Here is a 22,355-nt window from a genome sequence, read left to right on the forward strand (position 1 = left end):
AGTGGAAATCAATAGCATTGCATCTAAACTTATGTGAGTAACATCTAGATAAAGCACACACTCGGTATACAGTTGGCATACATCATTGCACATGTTGGGTTTTTCGGCCATTTTCATTATAATTGGACAGGAGAAAATCAACCTAATAAAGGAAAAAGTTTATTTGTTTGCAGCTATATGAGCTTCCGGTGAACAATTTGTACACTATGATGATAAGAATTAAAAAACTGCGTAATAATAATTGCTGTAGTGAGATTCACATTTGTTTCGCATCTGGCAATCTTTGGTTTTGGAATCAGTGCCCTCAATTTGCCCCAAAACATCAATCAACATGATAAATGTCCTTAGAATAAACGTTTTCATGATTTGGAAGCCATTTTGAATTTTTGCCGTTTACGAGAAATGCATAAGGTTTCGCATCTGGCACTCATCAGATTTGGATTCAGCACCCTCAAATTGACAAGAAAACATCAAATAACCTGTTAAATGGCCAAACATTTGCAAAGAATAAGCCGTTTCATGATTTGGCAGCCATTTTGGCGGCCATTTTGAATTTTCGCCGTTTACGAGAAATGCATAAGGTTTCGCATCTGGCACTCATCGGATTTGGATTCAACACCCTCAAATTGACAAGAAAACATCAAATAACCTGTTAAATGGTCAAACATTTTCAAAGAATAAGCCTTTTCATGATTTGGCAGCCATTTTGGCGGCCATTTTGAATTTTCGCCGTTTACGAGAAATGCATAAGGTTTCGCGTCTGGCACTCATCGGATTTGGATTCAGCACCCTCAAATTGACAAGAAAACATCAAATAACCTGTTAAATGGACAAACATTTGCAAAGAATAAGCCTTTTTATGATTTGGCGGCCATTTTGGCGGCCATTTTGAATTTTCGCCGTTTACGAGAAATGCATAAGGTTTCGCGTCTGGCACTCATCGGATTTGGATTCAGCACCCCTATATTGACAAGAAAACATAAAATAACCTGTTAATTGGCCAAAGAATAAGCGTTTTCATGATTTGGCGGCCATTTTGGCGGCCATTTTGAATTTTCGCCGTTTACGAGAAATGCTCAAGGTTTCGCGTCTGGCACTCATCGGATTTGGAATCAGCACCCTCGAATTGACAAGAAACCATCAAAAAACATTGTATATATAAAAATGCAAGGTTCGGGTCTTTTCCTATGGGGCCTAGCCTGGACTATATGCACTCCATGTACATGTACTCTCAAAGTATATATACATATCACTTTACCTTTCTCAATTAAGGAATGTTACCTAATATCAAACAAAATCAAAAGCTGCTTCTATACTCGCTCAGAGTGATCTCGGTGATTTTCATTGAACATGAAGTGAGAAGACACATATAAATCTGAAGATAAAGATAAAGACCAGTTATGGTCGTGCGATTGCATTGTAAAAGAAACGTTGTGGAATCGATCAGAAAGGATTGATCATAAGTATTGGTGTGTACTGCAAGGTTCTGGAATCATCAAAATAATAAGAAATTTGGCCCAGTCTTGGTAAAGTTACAAGCACTGTACACAGAAAGATGTATATGGGACTACGCAATATCTATCAGGTCCAAATAGATATAATAATTTACCCAATATATCAATTAGTAGGCGGTTTCTCGGCAAAATTTTTATGATCACGTATTAGTCAAAACATATTCTTTCACATGATTGGTAATAAGAGCTTCCATTTCATTTTTTGAGAGGGGGGCGTTTCCAAAACTGGTCTTTACCTTTAAGATCATTGAATGATTGAAAAACAGGGTGTTTCATCTTCCAAACATTAATCAAGAAAGATCCTGTTTTGTTCTTCTTCTTTGAATTTGGTAGTGGACTTGTGGTTTTACATTGCATGGAGGACCTACAAATTGAGAATTATCGAGAGCACATGTGCATAGTACATTTACACAATTATTCACTACTTTGCCGTGACATTAATATTGTAGAATCCCTCATGTGATGATTAACACAGTAAGACATCCTCAATCAAGCATCTACCCGCCACAGAACATATATTTTTACATTTTCAAATCATACTGATGTGGAATCATAAATTAGAGCATTTCTTCTGTTCTCTTCCGGCAACTAGTAATGATTATGATGATGACCTGAGGAAAGCTGAGTTGAATTTGGCAGTTTGCAGCACTGATCTGGTAATGAACTACCTTGTAAGATAGTGTCATGATGAATCTTAGATATAATATAGAGGGTTCAGTGACACAAAGACGTAACTCCATATTTTGCCAAAATGAGTATTTGATATCAAAATGTTCAGAAAAATGTGGGCTTTCCAGGAAACACAAAGACTTAACTCCACCTAACACCCCATTGAAGTCAATGGCTAGTGAAACATAGACATAACTCCTTTAAAAGACCCGTTATGATGATATATAAATACGTTCATAACTTAGCACCTTCTTACCTTCAGGTAGGCTTAATCAATCCTAATGATGTGCATGAGCATCATACAAGGCAAATAGACAGTGGATGCTTACGTGTGCCTAGATTTCACACTGATTGCTATAAGTGTAGCCCAATTGTTTCTTCCATATTTGAATGGAATAAGCTAGATAATTCGTTGAGAACGGCTTCCTCTGTCAATTCATTTAAGAGATTGTTTAAACAAAGTTGTAATTTGTGAATGGCTCAGCCGAACATATACTACGTGCATGTTCTGTAATATTAACATGACTTATTCACATAACTGCGACTTAATTAATATTTTCCTATTGACATTACTGTTTACTAGGTTAATGATATATGTTTATTTTGCAAACGAGTATTATTTTTGTAACTGTTCTGTATAAATGTTATAAACGATGTAAATATGTTCATTCAGGGCCCCATGGAAGACCACTACTTGTTGGTGAATGGGCTACCCTGTCAAAAGAATAGAAATAAATAAAATAAATAAATAAATAAATAAGTGCCCAGTGACACAAAAAACCACTTTTTCTCAAAATGGCCAAAATGGAGATACGTCTTTGTGTCACCTATTCCTCGATAAACTCTTACTCAGTTAGCTAGCTTAGAGCTAACCAGTGTCACAAAAAACTGTATTGAGAACAGACTAGGGTTAATATTATACAGTTAAAGCCCCTATGAAGGACTTACAAGCCCTCAAAATCTCAAAACTGATCTGTAGCAGCAAGGTGAGCTTACAGAACTAAATGCTAAATATACAAAATACTCTATGGTTTTCTTTCTACGAGTGTAAATTGAAGCCCTCAATTTGTACCCAACAAATGGGGTGAATGAAACACTGCCACTTGCAAAATTCAAATTTGAAAATCAACATGACTTTAATTTTACCAATAATAAATATTTTGCAACCATACCTTTAGGAAAGTGTTCAATTTAGAATATTTACAACATTTTGGACCTTTTACAAGTCTGGGATTTTCACCTTGCATATCCCTGCAATGCCTTTTAAACCTGTATGTAAAGATTGCTCAATGGAGACAAGAAAAGCGGCAGTGGAAGTGGTCTGTCAGAAAATGTTTAATTGATACCAATGACGAGTTTTACAAGCAGTTGTTATTGAATAGAATTGAATTTAGATGGTTCAATATACCGTTGGTGCATAAATGAATAATGTTACATAACTTTCATGAGCGCATATCCAGTATTCATCTCTGTTGGTTTTACCTTTTTGGTACGAATTACCTTTATCTGCCCACGCGCAGATTGTATCTGTAAACTCCCTTATAGGAGAGTCTTTGAGTTTGACTGCACTATTCATGGCTATGACTATGGGTATTTCAGTGAAAGCTATTCCTCTTCAGCTAAATACATACATTTAACTTCACCTCACTTCTAACATCATTTTTCTACATGATAAAGACTAACATATGCCATTACCAGCTATATCTATCTACAATGTAAGTGACCAGATATATATATACATGAATTACCAAATATATTTTTTCCAAAGTTCATCTTCTACATGTATGTACAGCATAAAATGTAGTACTCCGATGATTGGCCCTCAGTCTCGTTCGTACTCTATATGAGTGAGGAGTTTGGAGACGGTCTCCACCAGCTTTACGCTGCTCCCACAAATGATCTGTCTGGACATGATATCCAAGGGGCCACCTGGATACAAGGTGGGACAAGCATACAAGTGATGGGTTAACTCATTGCATGTGGAGGGGAGGGGAAGGGAAAGGAAAGGGGAGGGGAAGAGGAGGGGTAAACAGAGCTCCCTTCCCTACAATATCTATAAATATATACTGTATATAGATTTATAGTGCATATACATAAGTGTTAATAAATACTGCTTTAAAATAAGACATACTTTATATCATGAGACAATGGAGTATAAATTGCATAAAACAAGCAATTTTCTTTGAAGGCATTTGTTTGCAAACTGTCATATAATGTAAAGTAAAAGCAAACAAAATATTTTACTAGTTTTACCAGTATGCGTTAAGGACATCTTGTAGTAAAACAATGTTAATCTCAAGGAAAACAAGGCGACACTAAAAGGGGAAACAATTCTCTGAAAAAGGCTCTACATAAATGTCCAAACTGTAAACACCCCTTCTCCCTGATAAGACATAGCTATACATATATCCTGCTTGATGATAGGGATATATATTGGATTCGTCTTCAAAAGGATTTTGAGTATATTATTATAATTCCTATCAATTACCCATTTACTAACACCAGGGGGGTGTTTCACAAAGACTAAGATTGACTTTGAGTTGTACTTACCCTATGGCAGGCCGTTCATGCCACTGTTTGCTCCGACCATTATGATCTTTAGATATTACATTTTCCTTCAATACTGAATCATCAAAAAATGTAAATTCTAGAGATTGGTGACCATGATTTGTACATCCTTTGAGAGACTAATGCCCGTTAATGGTGAGAGCAAACAGTGGCCTGCCATAGTTAAGTCCAACCTAAAGTCAATCTTAGTCTTTGTGAACCACCCTCCTGGATGGAGAGTGGCAAGTGTAGATGTATAGCCTACCTTTAGGATCTGCACAATATCCCCCGGCCTCTTCAAGGATAACAGCAGCCGCAGCCATATCCCAACAATGAATACCATATTCAACATAGAGGTCGCTGTCACCACGAGCTACATGGCACATGTTGAGGGCAGCAGAACCAAGCGACCTCATACTACAAGAGACAAAATATTTGAATGTATGAATTGAAAGTTTTCATTATAATGGCACAAGTGTATGGAATCTACTCCCACCCCCTTTCAAATGGCAAAAACAAGGGGAAATGAGGAGAAAAGAGACAAAGAAAACGAATAGAAGGAGAGGAAGGTTGAGAAAAGATAATAGGACATTCTTGGCACCTTTCCTCTTAAAATTGGTGAAAACGGTACCGGTAAACCATTCAGGTGGCAGATGCCCTATTACCGGGCAGAAACGACTATGGTATATAATCAAGCACATATAATTCATATTAGATACATGTGCCTGAACCCCAACAAACTATATATTTTTGGAAAAGCTTATGAGTTGATCTACACAAAAAATTGCACTTCGGCAAATTTGCTTTAACCCTTACTGTACTGGGCTATTATGATCTCGGCCGTCGAATGTCTGATGAACACAAAAATTTGCATGTTTGTAGATATTTACGTAAGGAACAAGATGGTATAATTAGTTTTTTTCCTAATATGCAAATTTTTGTCGTTAAAGCCTAATTAATTATGCAAAATGCCAATTTTATGCATTTTACAGAAAACTCTACATATTTGTAGACTTGTGAAGAATCTTGAAAATGAATTGAATAAATCTTTCCTTCATATCAAATTCATGAGGTTTCATTAATTTCAAGATATTTGAAAATGCATACGTTAATTTCCATAAATTATGAATACGCAAATTACGCATTCATGAATATCAAATCTGGAAATATACTGGGAACTAGAATCATTACACAAATTGTCAGACTCCACTTTTTGAGTGTTGAAACTCATTATTCATATGGAACTTCTTTTCTAACACAAAATAGTTATTTTGATGTAATTAATGATAATTTATGCAAGTTTATGCGATTTTCAAATATTTATTTTCTCATGTATTTTATTTTGTATTATGTCTATTGTTTTATTTCTAATTTATTCTTTTGATCTGGAATACATCAGGTTACTTTGAGAAACATTTAAAAACTTTTGATATCAATTCATATCTCCCACTTAGGAAGAAATACATCTGCTTGAAAATGAATATATGCAATTATAGCACTTTTTGATGACATGCGCATACTAATTGTTATGTAACACCTTACAGGTATATCTGATTTCTACGAAAATGGTATCAAAATGTGCGTAAGGCTCGAGGAAAAAAAAGTCATGAAACGGTAAATCAAAATTTTAAGCGGTTGCGGCGCAATCTCCAATATGTCGAGGGGGAGCCTCCCAGGCCCCCCCCCCCCCCCCCCCCCCCCCAGTACAGTAAGGGTTAAGCCTAAGCAAATTATGGTCATTGATGACCCTGAAAATCAAAAATTTTCAATGCATGAACTTTTTAAAATGATGATAGTTTGTTTGCATGGTACCTGTACAGGTGAAGTTGTGTATGAAAGTCTTTTCTGAATTTCTCATTATCTGGCAAGTTGTTAAATCAATAATTTTTCATTTCTATTCTAACTATTTCTTAAAAGCCATCAGAGATTCATCATTAAAAGAAGTCAAAAGACGAGGTATGACCTAATTTGTTTAATTTGCATTTACCCATGACGTAACATTACTTGAGGGAGGAGATGTACATGTATATCCACATGGAATAAACGCATTTACAAGCTAGAATACCGGTAGATATTAAAGGAAAAACAAAACATCTAGACCATATGCTACACTATATCGTTGGTGGGGTGACAAAACCTTGTATCTCAAAAATCATGAATTTTCAGGAGAGCGAAAAAACTTTCCTGTCTCAACAAATTTAGTCCTTTCTTTTTAAAACTGGAATATTTATACAATTTTTAATGTCATTGTTGAAATACAGTAAAATAATTGTTTTTAAATTTGAAATTGAGTTACGAGGTTTTTGCGTTTTTCTACATTGAGATACAAGTTTTTACTTTCAACTCTGAATGAGTTACGAGGATTTGAATACACTAACTTCGGTACTGTTAGGCCGTGTGTGAGTTACGAAGAAAAGGAATTACGTATCTTACAATGTATGTTACGAGGTTTTGTCAGTTCAGCTTCAAAGGGGGTTAAAGTTGGGAGGTTTAGTTTAAGGGTGTTTGTGTGGAATTTGTGAAAAAACTGAGACGGAGGCGTTCCATGGATTTATCAGGTGGTGTCGTAGGCCATTAGGTACAACATTATGCAAAAAAATCAAAATCTCTAAAAATTTGAGATACGAGGTTTTGTCACCCCACCGACGATATGCAAATTTTGAAGAGAAACATCATATCTTACCCATGAACACCTGTCCGAAGTATGTCCTCGATGTTCTTCAGCTTAGCTGTGATGTGCTCTACCTTCCTACTTGACCCTATCTCTGTCATCACCAGTGACTGTTTGATGTCTGCATGAATAATAATAATAGTCACATTTGTATAACTGTTAATAGTAAATAATAATAACTTTTTTAATGTGCACATATCCACCCCAAGGGATGCTCAAGGTGCCTTAACAAATTTGGAAATTATTACCCTGGCTTTAGCTGTGCTGCCGTTCAGACACTCTACCATTTCAAGGAATCAATTCCTACCAGGTACCCATTTACATCACCTGGGTTAAGTGTGGCAAATGTAGATCAATGTCTTGCCAAAGGCCATTAGTGCTAAATACATTGTACGGTAATTGTCATTACCCACTTTGATATCTGGAAAAATAATAATAATTGTCACATTTGTATAGCTGTTAATGCTTCGTTTCTAAGTGCTTTACATTGTAATTGTAATTACCCTAGTTACTGGATTCAATTGCTAATCCACACATGACAGCGCACATGCTCCCCTCCCTGAGGAGTATTCTGGCCAGGTGCCATTTCACAAGTGAACACATGCCAATCCCACCCTATATACGTTCACATCCTGTCGGGTACCAGGGTGGAGGGAGGCAAATGTAGATTAATGTCTTGCCTAAGGACATCAGTGCCATGGTAGAAATTGAACCGCGAACCATGTCATCCACAGTCCGATGACGTATACACTAGACCCCAACACCTCTACATAGCAATGCAATTTACAACAATTAAGAAAATGGATAGTGTAAGACAATATTCAGTTACACAACATGTACAGAACTTGCTTTGATGCCAATTTCATGAGCTTTGCCTGACAATAAATAACATGTGCCATAATCTTATGATTATTAGGAGATAATACAGCAGAATGCAATAGATTAAAAGAGAGCAAGAAAGACTGTCACATGGGCAAAGAAAATCTAGATGAAATAACATTAAAAAAGACGAACTTTAACAGAATTGTGGTGTGGTTGTTTTTAAGGTAAAGAAAAGGTATCTTAACTCTTTAAGCTCACAGGTACATTTTATAAAAATATTTAGCAGCAAAAGTTAGGATTTGAGGGCATTTTCCCCATCTCTCAGAAACCAAGCAAAACAGTACATAATCTGTGTCCTTCCATGAGTACGGGGCTACAGCATATTTTTTGTTATTTTGTTATTATTTTTGTCGGTACATGAGATGCTGTGAAGAGGACTCTCTCAGGGATACAATGTGATGGCATGTTCTAGACCAACAGCTTGAAATCTTAATAGAGAGCATTCAACATTATACAAATAACGCACGGCCCAGAGTGCAATAGCGGTGAATGCAGTACGCGTAAGGTTTCTTTAGATTGGTGCCGCTCTGTGCAACGAGCCGCTTGCGGCGAGTTTACAGTGCGCACCACCTGAAGAAACCGAGTGTACACTGCATTTACGTTTCGCACAACAGGGTCAACTGTGCAATATTTGTTTTATGAAATAGCGACACAAATCAAAACAAACACAAGTTTAGATCTTAAGTATTAAGTTAGAGTCTACGAGAGTTAGATCTAGAGTTATGTTGGTTCTAGACTATGACCTTGCAAGCTTACCAAAAAGTCCACAGGATTCATTGCTTTGAGTAAAAATAAAATCCATAGGGGGTCTAGAGACGAGTCTACATCAGACAGCTGAAATTCCTGGCTTCATTATAAAATCCCAAAGTCAAAACAGGCTAAATCCAAGGCAAAATAATAAAAGTTTGCTTTCTAATAATAGTTAATACCCCGCTCTAGTCTATCTAGCTAAGCTACGCGTACGCTGCGCTGGGATGGATCAGGGATCATGGAGCGTACTACAGGTACGCGCTGGATATCCATGATAACGTGTAATATAACTTTTTTTTGCACTTTTTTGGGGGCAAAATCGTGCATGCATCAAAAATTTGTGCATGTCATGTGACGCGTATTGACCAATCACGATGCTTAAAATACTAGAGCCATTTTATAATTACTAATACTGCTACCACAGGACCTGGTGTACACACAAGCTGTATTATTAGTTCCCTAAGGAACTAATTAGCCAACTGTACATCAAATTTGCTGGTAGTCAGTCCCTATCAAGTTAGCCTTCTTAGCAAAATACAAATTGTTTATTGAAAATTGAAAAATTAAGTTATAAGCAAAAGTGATGATGTTTCTATCAATTGGCCCTACATTTCATTTGGAATTTTGGTTAGTTAGGGTTAGGTTTGTACATCAAGCAGAGTACATGTAGCATATATGCATATTCAATGTGCAATTTGGGTAAAGTTCTTCTTCTCCTATCAAAGTTTCAATATTAGTGCAAACCAAAAAGTGATTCAATGATAACTCTTAATGTAAGTTTAAGCCACACATTATGGTGCATTGAACGGGGTCAACCATGACTAGCTCTTGCTACATGAATGTGGGCTCCAATTACTATATGCATAGTTATTGACATGCATAACTACAATGTAACTTGAATTTTCAGTAAGAAATGGAAGGAATTAACAAATATAATATGGATGGATGGATGGAAGGAGGGGTGGATGGATGGATGGAGGGATGGATGGATGGATGGATGGATGGATGGATGGATGGATGGATGGATGGATGGATGGATAGATGGATGAATGGATGGATGGATGGATGGAAGGAATGAATAAAGTAATGAATGGATGGATGAATGAATGAAATAATACACTCAAAGACTGTTACCATACCTTCTTGACCGGAGCAGTTGATCTGAGCATCATTGCAATAAGCCCCTTTGCCTTTGATGGCAGTGAACATTTCATCTAAGATAGCATTGTATACCACTCCTGCAACTAGGTTTTTGTTGATGGCCAGACCAATGCAAACAGCAACAAAAGGAAAGCTGCACAATATTAAAAAAGAAAAGTATAGTTTTATTAGATTCAACAAAAACTCCACCCGACCAAAATCCTTTAGTAATCAGTCAGTATACAAATGATGCACAGGTTTGAGTGCGTCGGTAGGGAGTGTGTGCACAAGGTACTTTTGAATGGTTTTAGGCCAAATTCAAAGGTACCGCGTGCACACAATTCCACGGACCCACAAATTATACCTGTGCATCATTTGTTTTATAAGATGGGGCCCCAAAAATTGTCAAAAATACAAAATGTTGTTATTTTACAGATTTACCGGACGCATGATTTTGCCATAGCCATGCTTTCCGGTAATTACCGGAAAGCGTGATTTTTAAATTTGCATAATTTGTCTGTTCTTTAGTGCAATGTATTAAAACAAATGTAGAATGACTTAGGCCTAAACCTTAACCTTAACAAAATAAAGTCAGGCCTAACTGACCTTAACATGAAACCTTACCAAAAGAAAGTCATTAAATCAATAAAAACTTTGCAAGCTTTTTTGAGCTTTGGGGAGGTGCAGTCTAAATTAGAAGAGGTCTGGATCTTGTCCATATCAAGTACAGAAATTGAAGCTTTATGTGTGGTGCTTCCCGGCCTTAAAACACAGCCTTAAACATACGTGTGCTCTCGAGAAATTGAAATTTGTTACAGATATCTAAAGTACAGTGATCCAAAAAGTGGCGTTGTATGCCACAGCGAAGGTACTTAAGTCTAGATTTACAACTCACCGTCAGTCTATGTACAGAAGCATAGAAATTAGTTTAGAACGATAACAGTTTGTCCAATTCTGGCGTAAAAATGTCTCCTAAATTGACGTTCTTGATCTGTGCAAACTTTTCCAACTTTGAGAAACCATACTTTAATAGAAATTTTCATGCTAGCCGCATCTGAATTATCCAACAATTTAGATAATTCTTCTTCTTACAGAATCTGGAAAATCAAATCCCGCCGTGATTTCGCCATCTTGTTTTGGGTTTGGTTGTTTTCCTTAGTGGAGAAGAGAGAAAGTGCAAACAATCGGGATATCGGTGTTATCGATTCCAATATCGCATGTATCGTGTTGATATCACGTGCATCCAGTAAAAATAACTACACAGCAATTGACCAATCAGATTGCAGGGATTCTTCTAACCATCTTATAACAACCAATGGTCACCACTCTGGTGTGATTTCAAGTAGGACTTTAAAGGCTCAAAGAGTAGAGCAATTTGGCACTGAATATTTCGGAAAGCCATTCCTAATCACAACAGAGGTGTCAGTTTTCTTTGGAATAATCAATACTTTTTTGGGGTAGGTGTTTTGGGCATCTCATGAGATGGATATTGGCATTCTTTTATCATTATCATTACTGATCATGCTTACCTATGGACAAAGTTGGTGGTTCCGTCAACAGGATCGATGATCCATGTAGGGGCATCCGTCAGCTCTATCTTCTGACCGGCAGCTACGCTCTCCTCGCCTATAAAACTGGGTCAAAAAGCATGGAAAGTTATTTCTGAAATACGGCAATGTCCTTACCTGTCCTTACCTGTTCAATAAATAAGAGAGAGAGAGAGAGAGAGAGAGAGATGCCTTTTTAAAGCTGAGATAAATTAAATAACTATTACAGTTTACCTATAGCAAGAAAATATCAATATACTATAATTGATATTACTAAAATATAACATTTTTACACTAATTTTGAGAGATTAAAAACTCTCATGGCTACCAATTTATTTATCAATTTTTTTTGGACATGTTTCAAATATACTGTTGAACACTGATAAAAAACAAGACAAAGAGTGTTTTTACTTGAGATAGAGCTGGAGACAATTCAACTGTCACACCTCAAGTTTGTTTTCTCCCTCTTCCTTTCTTTCATTTAAAAATTTGTTTTCCGGTAATGAAATTGGCCTAAATGTTCAGAAATCTCTGACCAATACATGTAATGAGGAAAAAGTATATCCCTCAAAAAAAGGAATCATGGTGGCAAAAAAAAGGAATTTCAAGCAAAAAAGGAATTCATAAAAACAAAACTTACAACCACGTGCGACACACTTCCAATGCAGAAATGTTCATTCATCATGCTGTTTTTTCCATACAAGCAGGTAATTTTTTGGAGGTTATTTTGGTATTATCGGCATTTCATTTTTTTTTGAGAATATTTTTCTCTTGAGGTATGTTTTAAAATGAGTTTTCTATTGAAATTGCGATCAAATCACCATTTTAGGTCAGTTGTTTGACAGGCGGTATGTAAAAAAAAAAAAGAAAAAAAAAGAGAAAAATTTAAAAAAATTCAAAATTTTTTTTTTTTTATTAAAAAACGTATTTTATGAAGAAAAAACGTAATACTGTATTTTGGAGGAAAAAACGGAGTAATTCCGGCATAAAACAGAGTAATTCCGGCAAAAACGGAATGGTTGGCAGCTCTGTATCCCTCCATTCAATATGCTTACCAATGATCTGGAAATTTTTCTCGTAGGGTGCCTATGATCATTTTCTCCACATTCTGATCAGTTTCTGTGACTAGATCTGCTGCTGAACTTTTGGTTTCTACCCTCTTCTCAAGTGCAAATGCTGCCTTAACTACCTGTTAAGATCACAGAGAGAGAGAGAACAAAAAAAAAAGTTGTTGCAGATCATAACAAGTTACAATAAATTTGCCCATTCATATTCAAGCTGTTCATAATTTTGACTGACTACATCATAACTATTATGGTCGACAAAAGTCATTCTAAACTTAAAGACACTCTCTCTTTCTTTTTTTCTTAAACCAAACTGTTATTTTACACAATTTTATCATAATCCCAAATAAATTGGTGTTTTAAAGAGGTACAGGTACTCAATAAAAAATAAAAATCATACAACAGTTTAAGATCGATTCATCTCTCTTGGCTGACTCCCAGCTCCAGCAAGTCTGAAATGTTCCTAGTGCCAATCATTTAATCTGAGGCAGGTTTATTTTTAACCATCAAAGTGGAAGTCCACCTTGATATCAATTTTTCTCCAGATTTTCTCAGTCAAATTTGAGCTCCAAGTTAAAATTCTTGCAGCCGTATTTTAAACTGTTACTGTCAATGGATGACGTCATCTTCCTTCATGCGCAGTAACAGTGTACGGCTGCAAGAATTTCAACACAGAGCTCAATTTCGATCGAGAAAATCCGGAAAAAAGGACCCTTATACGCATCATACAGTCAATCTGGCAGATCTACATGTAAGTCACTATGACATGACAGACAAAAAAGCGGACAAAATATACAGTTCCTCAGGTAGACGAAGGAACATCCCTTCACTGCTATTATGTAAAATGGTGAATGTGCATGTGACACCTGTTCTACACATTTTTACATAATAGCAGTGAAGGGATGTTCCTTTGTCTACCTGAGGAACTGTATATTTTGTCTGCTTTCTTTGTCTGTCATATTCATAGTGAGTAGAACCGATGTACTGATGTAGTCTATATTAGCCTAGGCCTAATTTTCAAAAATAAATGCATCGGATATGAATCAGCTAAAGTGACATTTTAGTCCAAAAGTTTGGCCAGAATTTGATGGTTAGATCCATACATAGGAGCATCACTATCCTGGCTATGTAGTAAAACAGGCAACACTGTCCACCAGCACATTAACGCGACATTTTGAAAAACATGCTGCAGCTACCCTACTAAACTGTTATCATACATACCGGTATTAACCACTCAATATTGATGACAAATAACAAACAAATAAAATTAACCAGTTTCGTTTTTGAATTTTACTTGAATTTCCGGTAATTCAAGCAAGACTTCTGCCTATTTGGTCCATCATTCTTAAAGCTAAACTTTAGTACTGGTAATGCGATTGCATTGTGAAAGAAAAGGTGTGGAAAGGATCAGAAACAGTTGATCATGTAGCATGTAAGTATTGGTGTGCACTGCAAGGTTTTGGAGTCATCAAAATCATAATAAATTTGACCGAGTCTTGGTAAAGTAACAAGCACATACACAGAAAGCTATGTATGGGACAACACGCATGTTGTCGGGGTTGGTACTACCTTGATTCCTTGTCTTTCTATGCTCATTACTCAGCCAGTATACATTTTCTTCCAAAATTGTTTGGCACATGTCATTTATTTGTAATCTTGAACATTCAGTGTAAGTTTCGTTTGATTCTGTGAGAAATAATTTTCTTTTTTTTACCACTACTGGAGGTTAGCTTTAACTCTGAACCTCCATTTTCTAATGTTACGTACGTGTTGAAATAAGTGGCCCGACAGCGCCTTCATACTTTAATTATACGTACACGCACACGCCATGGCGCGCCATTTGCCATAGCAAAATAGCACATTGCGACCGCACCGTTAAGGCTGAGCTCACGAATGTGCAAAGACTCTGTAAAAGCGGGAGAAAAAGGGACTTTAAAAGTGAGTTTACACATTTTTTTCATGCTAACATTAAAATAATATACAAATAATGAATGGTTATGAGTTCAACAGTGCGAATATTTTCATGAGTTGAAAGATTAACATTCTATTCAACGAGGCGTCAGCCGAGTTGAATAGAATTAATGTTAATCTTTCAACGAATGAAAATATTCGCACCATTGAACGAATGAAAAACATTCATTATTTGTTTTATACAACATCAAAGAAGATCAAGAACGTTAATCAACAAATTATGCTTTACTCCTTATATTAAAGATAAATTCAAGTTGGATTCAAGCCTTCTCGATTACATTCAGATTGCCTTCGCGTCAGATTCACGCAGGGATACGCGCGCGCACGGCAGAGAGGTACGCAGTCTGCATATAACCAAAAATGCACGGCGCATATAACCAAAAATGCACGACCGTGCAATATACCATCTATTGAATATCATGTAACCAACAATCCTCCAATCAAATGACAGGGATCCACGTAGGTGTTGTATAATGTAATTTAATACTATAAAATGGAGACAAATATAACATAACCTAGACCTAGGTCTATGTTATGTTGTATTTGTCGAGCATTTTACATGTTTAAAAGTAAAAAAATTCTATACCGTGCCTCCCCCATACATGCAGTGCTAGAGGTCCATACACATTAGCATGTGGGGTCACTCTAGATCATAATATCTATGCTTAGATCCATTCACCGAGTTTGCAGAGCAGAATATGGTCAGCTTCTGTCTCTAATTCTAAAGAGAGGTGCCGACCCTACCCAAATAAGAGGCTAACGAATGAAAGAGACATACATTCTCGGTCTACCCTAACTGAAGCTTAATTAAACTTAGAAAAAGTAGAATCTTCACAACAAAAACAAAACAAACATTGATTTGAATTCTAGACTAGAATTTACATTGATTCTGGTACTCAGGACACTGCAATTTTGCAAAATATGAAAATATTTAAATTAATCTGATCAGCGGAAAAAATGCACACATACAACGCAATTCTTTCTAGCAATCTTTAGGATTCATGGACCATTGACTATTTTGAACAATTTTGAACAAAATTCCTGGACAAAATAAGAATTTCATCCCGTCTTCTATAGCTAACACAAAAATCATTGTATGGGACAAAGCAAGTAAAAATGGTCGGGGAGGCCACATTCAGTCTCATAAGGAGAATAATAAATAGCTTTCTTTACCTGGCCAGCATTTCTAGCCACCTCAACGGCAGTCTCTAGGAAATTTTCCACATCTTCGTCTTCAAACTTCGTAACAGCTGTAGCCTCATCTGCCATCTTTCCAAATGATTTCCAATGAATTTACCAGGAAACTTAAAATTGTCTAGCCTAAATTCAATTCGGCCTTTCTTCTAATTCTCGATACGATGGATTCGCCAAGCTAAGGCGAGTCGACCTTGGCTTTTCGATAGAGTGAGCATGCATGCATGCTATCGATCGAGGTCCATATGATGAAGCAAGTTCGATTTGTTTCTTTGGTTTTCTTCTTTTTCTTGAAATAATATGACTGTCACTGGCCCTGAAAAGTAACCAGGTTGAATCAGAATCATATGAAATGTGCGAACCATATTCAATAACATGTACGTCCTATCATGTCTTTACACATCCCCTACCCCCCCCCCCCCCCCCCCCAAAGAAAAAACCCCAGGAATATATGACGATTTTAAAAATATAAAAAATGAAGAAAAAAAAGCTGTTATGAAAAGGCCCAGATCAGAGGCGGTCACTTTTTCAAGTGCCCCCTTTTACATAGGAAAGGTGCCCTCTTTTACTTCAGATGAGAGCCCCTTATTTCTAATAATTAAAAGTGCCCGTTTTACATTCGTGTAAGTGCCTCGTACCACTTCTGATAAGATCTCCCTCCACCGAAAGATGATAGGCCCTATTCAAATTTGAGAGGTGCCCATTTTACTTTGAAAAGTGCCTTTTTAAAAATAATTGCCCCTTCCCCTTCTGATAAATGCCTCTTTTCATCTTTGATGAGTGCCCCTTCTCACCTCCGACTCAATGGTGCCCTCTTTTATTTTGACAAGTGCACCTATTTCTAATAAATGCCCTTATTCTTTCGAATAAATTCCCCTTCCTCATAAATGCCCTTTCTCACACGTCTGATAAATGCCTCTATGAAAATCTCATAGGTGCCCTTTTTCTTTCGTCAAGTGTTCATTTCCCATGTAACAATATAAATGCCTCTTTCCATTCTCACAATTGCCCCTTTTCATCTCATGTGAGTGCCCCTTTTCAGGTACAAAAAATGCCCCGAACCACCTCTGATGAGTGCCCTTTCACCTCTTATAATTGCCTCTTTTCAAATCTGAGAGGCGCCCCTTTTTTGTGAAAGTTTTAGGTGCGTCTTCTTTTCTTGATCCAATAATATTTTTAAATTCAACATAAACATAATACAAATATACAGACATCCATGTAGCAACAATAAGTCAAAGAAGAAATCAAATGGATCTATGGTATAACTATATAGAATAGAAAATATATGTGCGTCTTTTCATTTCCGGTGACTAGTGCCTTTATTAAAATTTGAAAGGTGCCCCTTAAAATTTTTAATAAGTGCCACTTTTCATCTCCGAAAAAAAAAATGCAATAAATTTTCAATAATTCATTGCATTTTCCCCCAGTCCCCAACAGGAACAATTCCTCTGTAGGGCCATGCATTATGGTTCAAGGCATGCCCACATACAAGATTTTTGTATGTTGGGGGTCAGGGCAAAATGGAATGAATTATTGAAAATTTATTGCATTTTCTTTGTGTTTTTTTTGTTTTTGTGGGGGCTTCGATGACCCTAGCGCCCGCTGTGTATAGTCATGATTTATTGGCTAAGCAATGGCTTCGTTACTGTGAGCCCCCAGGATCAAAACTTTGTCGATGTGGTATATATTAGTGCCCTTTTATGAGGCATTAATCCCTATTGCTGTCAGTTATGACTTAAGGACGTAGGTCCCCTAGTTGATTAGCATAGTAGCACACACATTCTTCAGCAGTCACGCAAAACAAACACTCCCCAATTGTCATTCAATAAAATCTGAGAATGTATACTATTATCTAGATCTATAAGAAACAAATCATTGTCAAAATCATTCAATAAATTGGGGTAAAAAATAATTATTCCACCATTATGACCAACAGTGTATATTCGGTCATTTTGTTGAAAGGAATCATCCCACTTTATCAATTTTGCGAGATGTTAAGCGAACGAGGGGGGAAGTTTGTCGTGGTATCAATTTTATTTTGACATAAAGTACAATGAATAAGGTTATATTCGGGCGCTATGCTGCCCGAGGTGCCCGAATAACTTCATATAATCATAATGGAGATTTTCATTGACCTCTCTGTCTGAACTAGCCATGGCAGTTTCTAAATTTTGCGAGCGAGCAAAGCAAGGGAGGAAATTTTCACTTTACCCTCTTTGTTGTTTCTTCATCAAAATACCAAAAGTGATATATATTTGAGAATATTGCTGTTTCATTACTAAAATCTTTGAAGAACGTTTTCGAGCAATCTATCTCTTATTATCTCACATTTCTTCTTTCCCCTTACCTTCATCTCTTCCCTCGCTCTCGATCATCTCTCTTTCTCTCTCTCTCTCTCTCTCTTTGGCCGATGAGGGGAGGAGAGGGGGGGGGGGGGTGGGAGGCTAGTCCAGCCTCTGTACCGTCTTCGTGTCGCACGCCCAATCAGCTGATCAAAGGCTCAGATCAACTCCGATTCTGCATCCTTTTGGAGGGACAAAAGTGCACACTGCTCCCTCTTTTCATGTACTATTAGCCTATGAAGAAGAGAATTTTTCAGTGAACCAGCGAAATGGAGATTTTGGCCTGCGAGCGCGTAAAATATGGAAATTAAATATTCATGAGCTCTTTCCAGCTTTAAGCATAGTAATATTGGAATAAAAACAGACAGTGCGCATACGTAACTATCGACAGAATCCTATCGACCCGAACTATTGAAAAGTGTGGAACAAAGGTCAGATTTTTTTTTTTTTTTTTTTTTTTTTTTTTTTGGGGGGGGGGGGGGGGGTAAATAAACTTTAAAAGGGTAAATTTGGGGGCAAGAAAATTCACTGCCACCAAGATGAAAAGTACATAAACAAATAACAAACAATGACCTCTATTTTGGACATCTTGTTTTTCGTGTGTTTTATTGTTTTGTTTAATTACATATTTATTTATTCATTTAAACAAAATTAAATCAATGATTATCTATCAAATTACACAGATCATTTGGCCCACTAAACAAGTGCCATTTTCATAATTTAGTGCCCAAACGATTACTTGCCTCGTCATGTGGCTCCGAGTAGTCTCATTGGACAACGCCCCCTATCGTCAGAGTCCAGCAGCCTAACATGTTAGCCTATGGACTTTTAGCTCAAAATCGTTAAAAATTCATTTTTTGTTTAAACGAAAAGCACATCCACCCCGACGTACGTTGACACCTGCTCTTTCATTGGAACCCTCATGTCCCATCGACTTTTGAAAGTTTACCCACCGTAATTTGGTCAAAATAGGTCGCCAGCTCGTCATTACCTATATAACACATGAGCAACAATTAGGTCGAGGTTATAGCACACGAAGGATAACAAGCATGAATTATCATAGATAAGTTCTGACTGGTTCATAATGTCCATTTCAGCATACCCACCACCGTAATTTTTTCCATTTAGTATAGGCAAGCATTTTGCCGAGGTAAGCAAAAACATAAATATTATTTACAGAGGGGTGCAATTGTGCACCACATAAAACTCCCCTACTTGAAGTCCAGTATTTCACTGTAATATTGTGTAGTTTGGTAGGTTTATTTTACTAAATGTTTAATTATCAAATATCAATGACAGTTTAAAGATATGGAACAGGTTCTTGTATTTTATATTTAGCAAAGCAATTTCACATACAAAATCACTATCAAGTGTCGTCTGATCCGCCGATTGCCGTCTGCTATACGTTCAAGTCACATTTATCTGTGGACTGTGATGTAGGCAGTTTACTCGTCATTGTAGATTTATAATTAGCCATCTGTCATTATTAGTCTTTAATTGTTGACACACATACAATTACCAAACACACACGAACACTCTCACTTCCCCTCCTCCACACACCATTTCCGCACACCCGGTTCACCCAATGGCATACACCCTGCAACGTTAGTGGAACATTCTAGTTTGGTTGTGCCGTCGAACTAGCTACGTTTGTGCTGGCAATGGTCCAGCGAGCGAAAATGAGACAACCGGAGCAATATGCTTCAATGATCTTTCATAATGTGCCCCCTTCGCAATGAAATTTCAATTTTGCACTCAACGCCACTGATTTGTTTTTGTTAATATGCTCCTCTCCCCCCGCATACAGTGAAATTTTCAATCCAGGACGCCTTTCCAATACTGAAATCTACATACATGTAGATGTAGGCCTTATTAACCTGCCATCTTGACAACAACTTATTTTAATGATTTGCTCCCCAACCCCTGCCCCTACCCCTCTATCTATTGTAGACCATTTTTAAACTGCGTTTATACTTTTGTCCTGCCAACTCTCTTCATACATTTCCCTCTTCTAATGATAATAATCATAATAACATTCCGTTTTTAGAAAGCGCTCAATACATCGATCCAACGATGTGCCTAGGCGCAATACAGATATATATTATTACCCCGGTCATCGTATTCAGGCTTAACCGCAGATAATGTATGCACATTTTCCACTCCCTAGGGATCATCCCAGCCAGTCGCCATTTAACAAGCGCACACTTGCTCGTCCAACCATATGAACTTTCGCATCCTACCGGGTATCCATTTAACACCTCGGTGGAGAGTAGCAAGTGCAGGTAAATATCTTGCCAACGGATATTAGTGCCGTGTCGGGATTCGAACCCTCGATCTTCGCATCTCTAGTCAAGCACCTTAAACCACTCGACTACGACACTCCCACATTAGGAAAGATTAAGTCTATCCTGCTGATGCCAGATCTAAAAAAAATACAAGGGTGAACACCAATTACTCAATCCTAAATTTCTTAGACTGCATCAGCACTATCACACCTCAGTCATCATTATGATTACAGAGTGCCTACATTATCATATATCTTTCACAAAATAAGAAAAAAAAGAGAATAATTAAGCAGTATCAAATTATTTTATTAACATTTATGAACTCATTTATAATTTTTTTTTCTTTCTATGATGATCTTTTTAAATGCAACATGACATAAGCTGCGCCTTGAGCATTTGATTGTTAAGTGGATTTGGCACCTTATAAATCTTATGTGTTATTATTATTATATTACACCATGAAAAGAAAGGTATCAAGTGTATGGGGGGGGGGGCTGCGGCCTCTTGAACACACATTTTTCAGTTGTAAAATTTTACAACAAATTTAGAAATTTAGATATTTAAAAAAAAAAAATCCATATGATTAATTTGATTATCAACATGCTATATATCTATGGAAAGCACAGGTATATACTGAGTTTTAGGAGTACTTCTTTAAAATGAGCATTGAAATAAATTTGACATTGTTTTTTAGTCATTGTAATGCAAATTATTTGGTTACAGTAAATGAAAAAAACGAACCTACTTGAAAGCTTTTTCGGTGTAGGTTTGCACAATAATAATTAAACTTTATACATTTGTAACTAAAAATTTTGAAAAAAATTACGGAATAAAAAAAACATGACAGACAAAAGAAACAAACAATTAACGAGACAAAAAAAATCCGAAACAGTAGCAGAATGACAAGATGAGGATGATACATAAAAAAATAAGAATGAGAAAGTGACAAACAGAAAAAGGGGGAAACAGCAGAATGAGAAGAAGACAGAGAGAGGGTAGAGGGAGAGACAGAGAGGGAGACAGAAAAAGAGAGATATAGGAAGAGAGAAAGAAATGGTGGCCATAGAGGAACCACTTTTAATTAATGTTATATGGATATAAATCATATACAAGTCACATCAGAACAAATAAATAATACTTTCATGGTCCTCGATATATCTTCTTCTGTTAATCTTCAAAGGGTTATGTAGCCGATCACGAAGATGAACTAAGGATTACAAGTGGTGAAAGGAAGACAGATGTTTTTTTTTAGTGGGATAAGGGCATGAGATGCCTCAGGAGTTCCTGGCAGTTCTCTGGACTGTCAGCATGCACTACAATCGCTGGAAGGCAGTTCCATTAATTCTTGTACAGCGGCATTAGGCAAATGCAAACTTGTCTATGTCGCTTTTGGGTCGATGCATCTGGAGGGTCGTGTCATGGTTCTTTTGAGCTCGTGATTTGTTGAAGAAATAAAGGTCTTTCAAGGAAAGGCAGAAAAAACACTTGCTTGCAAACCGCTTTGTAGACAGAGCAGACCACTGTAATGTGCTGATCCCGGCACTGGTTCTTTTCAAGATCTTGGATATCCGAGATGTTGTAAGGATCCCAGACGCTGGAACCGTATACTCAAGATGAGGGCAGACAAGGGGCTTGTACCTTTTTCAGTGGGGGTGTAGAGGCCTGAGGTTACCGACAAAGCAAGCCACCAATTACCGACAAATAAATCAATGCCAATGTGCCAAGTTCTACAAATTTAACCCTATAAACCCGGGGCCAGGGTCACATCACTGAACATAT

The 22,355-nt window shown here is 36.9% G+C and overlaps 1 protein-coding gene across 1 annotated transcript; it reads right to left on the bottom strand.

Moving 5' to 3' along the window:
• Positions 1 to 3,658: 3,658 nt before the first annotated feature.
• LOC115918378 (inositol monophosphatase 1-like) lies at positions 3,659 to 16,092 on the bottom strand. The gene is made up of 7 exons (XM_030975825.1): positions 15,929 to 16,092; positions 12,776 to 12,909; positions 11,703 to 11,807; positions 10,173 to 10,327; positions 7,414 to 7,522; positions 4,996 to 5,147; positions 3,659 to 4,112 (listed from the first exon to the last, which is right to left on the bottom strand). Exons 1-7 carry the CDS (start codon positions 16,022 to 16,024, stop codon positions 4,006 to 4,008), a joined length of 858 nt encoding a protein of 285 aa, XP_030831685.1. The 5' UTR covers positions 16,025 to 16,092; the 3' UTR covers positions 3,659 to 4,005.
• Between the last annotated feature and the right edge of the window lie 6,263 nt (positions 16,093 to 22,355).

This window comes from Strongylocentrotus purpuratus, unplaced genomic scaffold, assembly GCF_000002235.5.
Source record: "Strongylocentrotus purpuratus isolate Spur 01 unplaced genomic scaffold, Spur_5.0 spur5_scaffold_8, whole genome shotgun sequence".
NCBI classification, from domain to species: domain Eukaryota; kingdom Metazoa; phylum Echinodermata; class Echinoidea; order Camarodonta; family Strongylocentrotidae; genus Strongylocentrotus; species Strongylocentrotus purpuratus.

Bases quoted from the DNA above. Each gene is read 5' to 3' on its own strand.
- LOC115918378 (XM_030975825.1), bottom strand. From the start codon at position 16,024: ATGGCAGATGAGGCTACAGCTGTTACGAAGTTTGAAGACGAAGATGTG. The intron at 7,523-10,172 runs GTATGGTAACAG...TTATTCATGCAG, and splicing joins CAACTGCTCCGGTCAAGAAG to ACATCAAACAGTCACTGGTG. The intron at 4,113-4,995 runs GTAGGCTATACA...CCTTGTATCCAG, and splicing joins ATATTGTGCAGATCCTAAAG to GTGGCCCCTTGGATATCATG.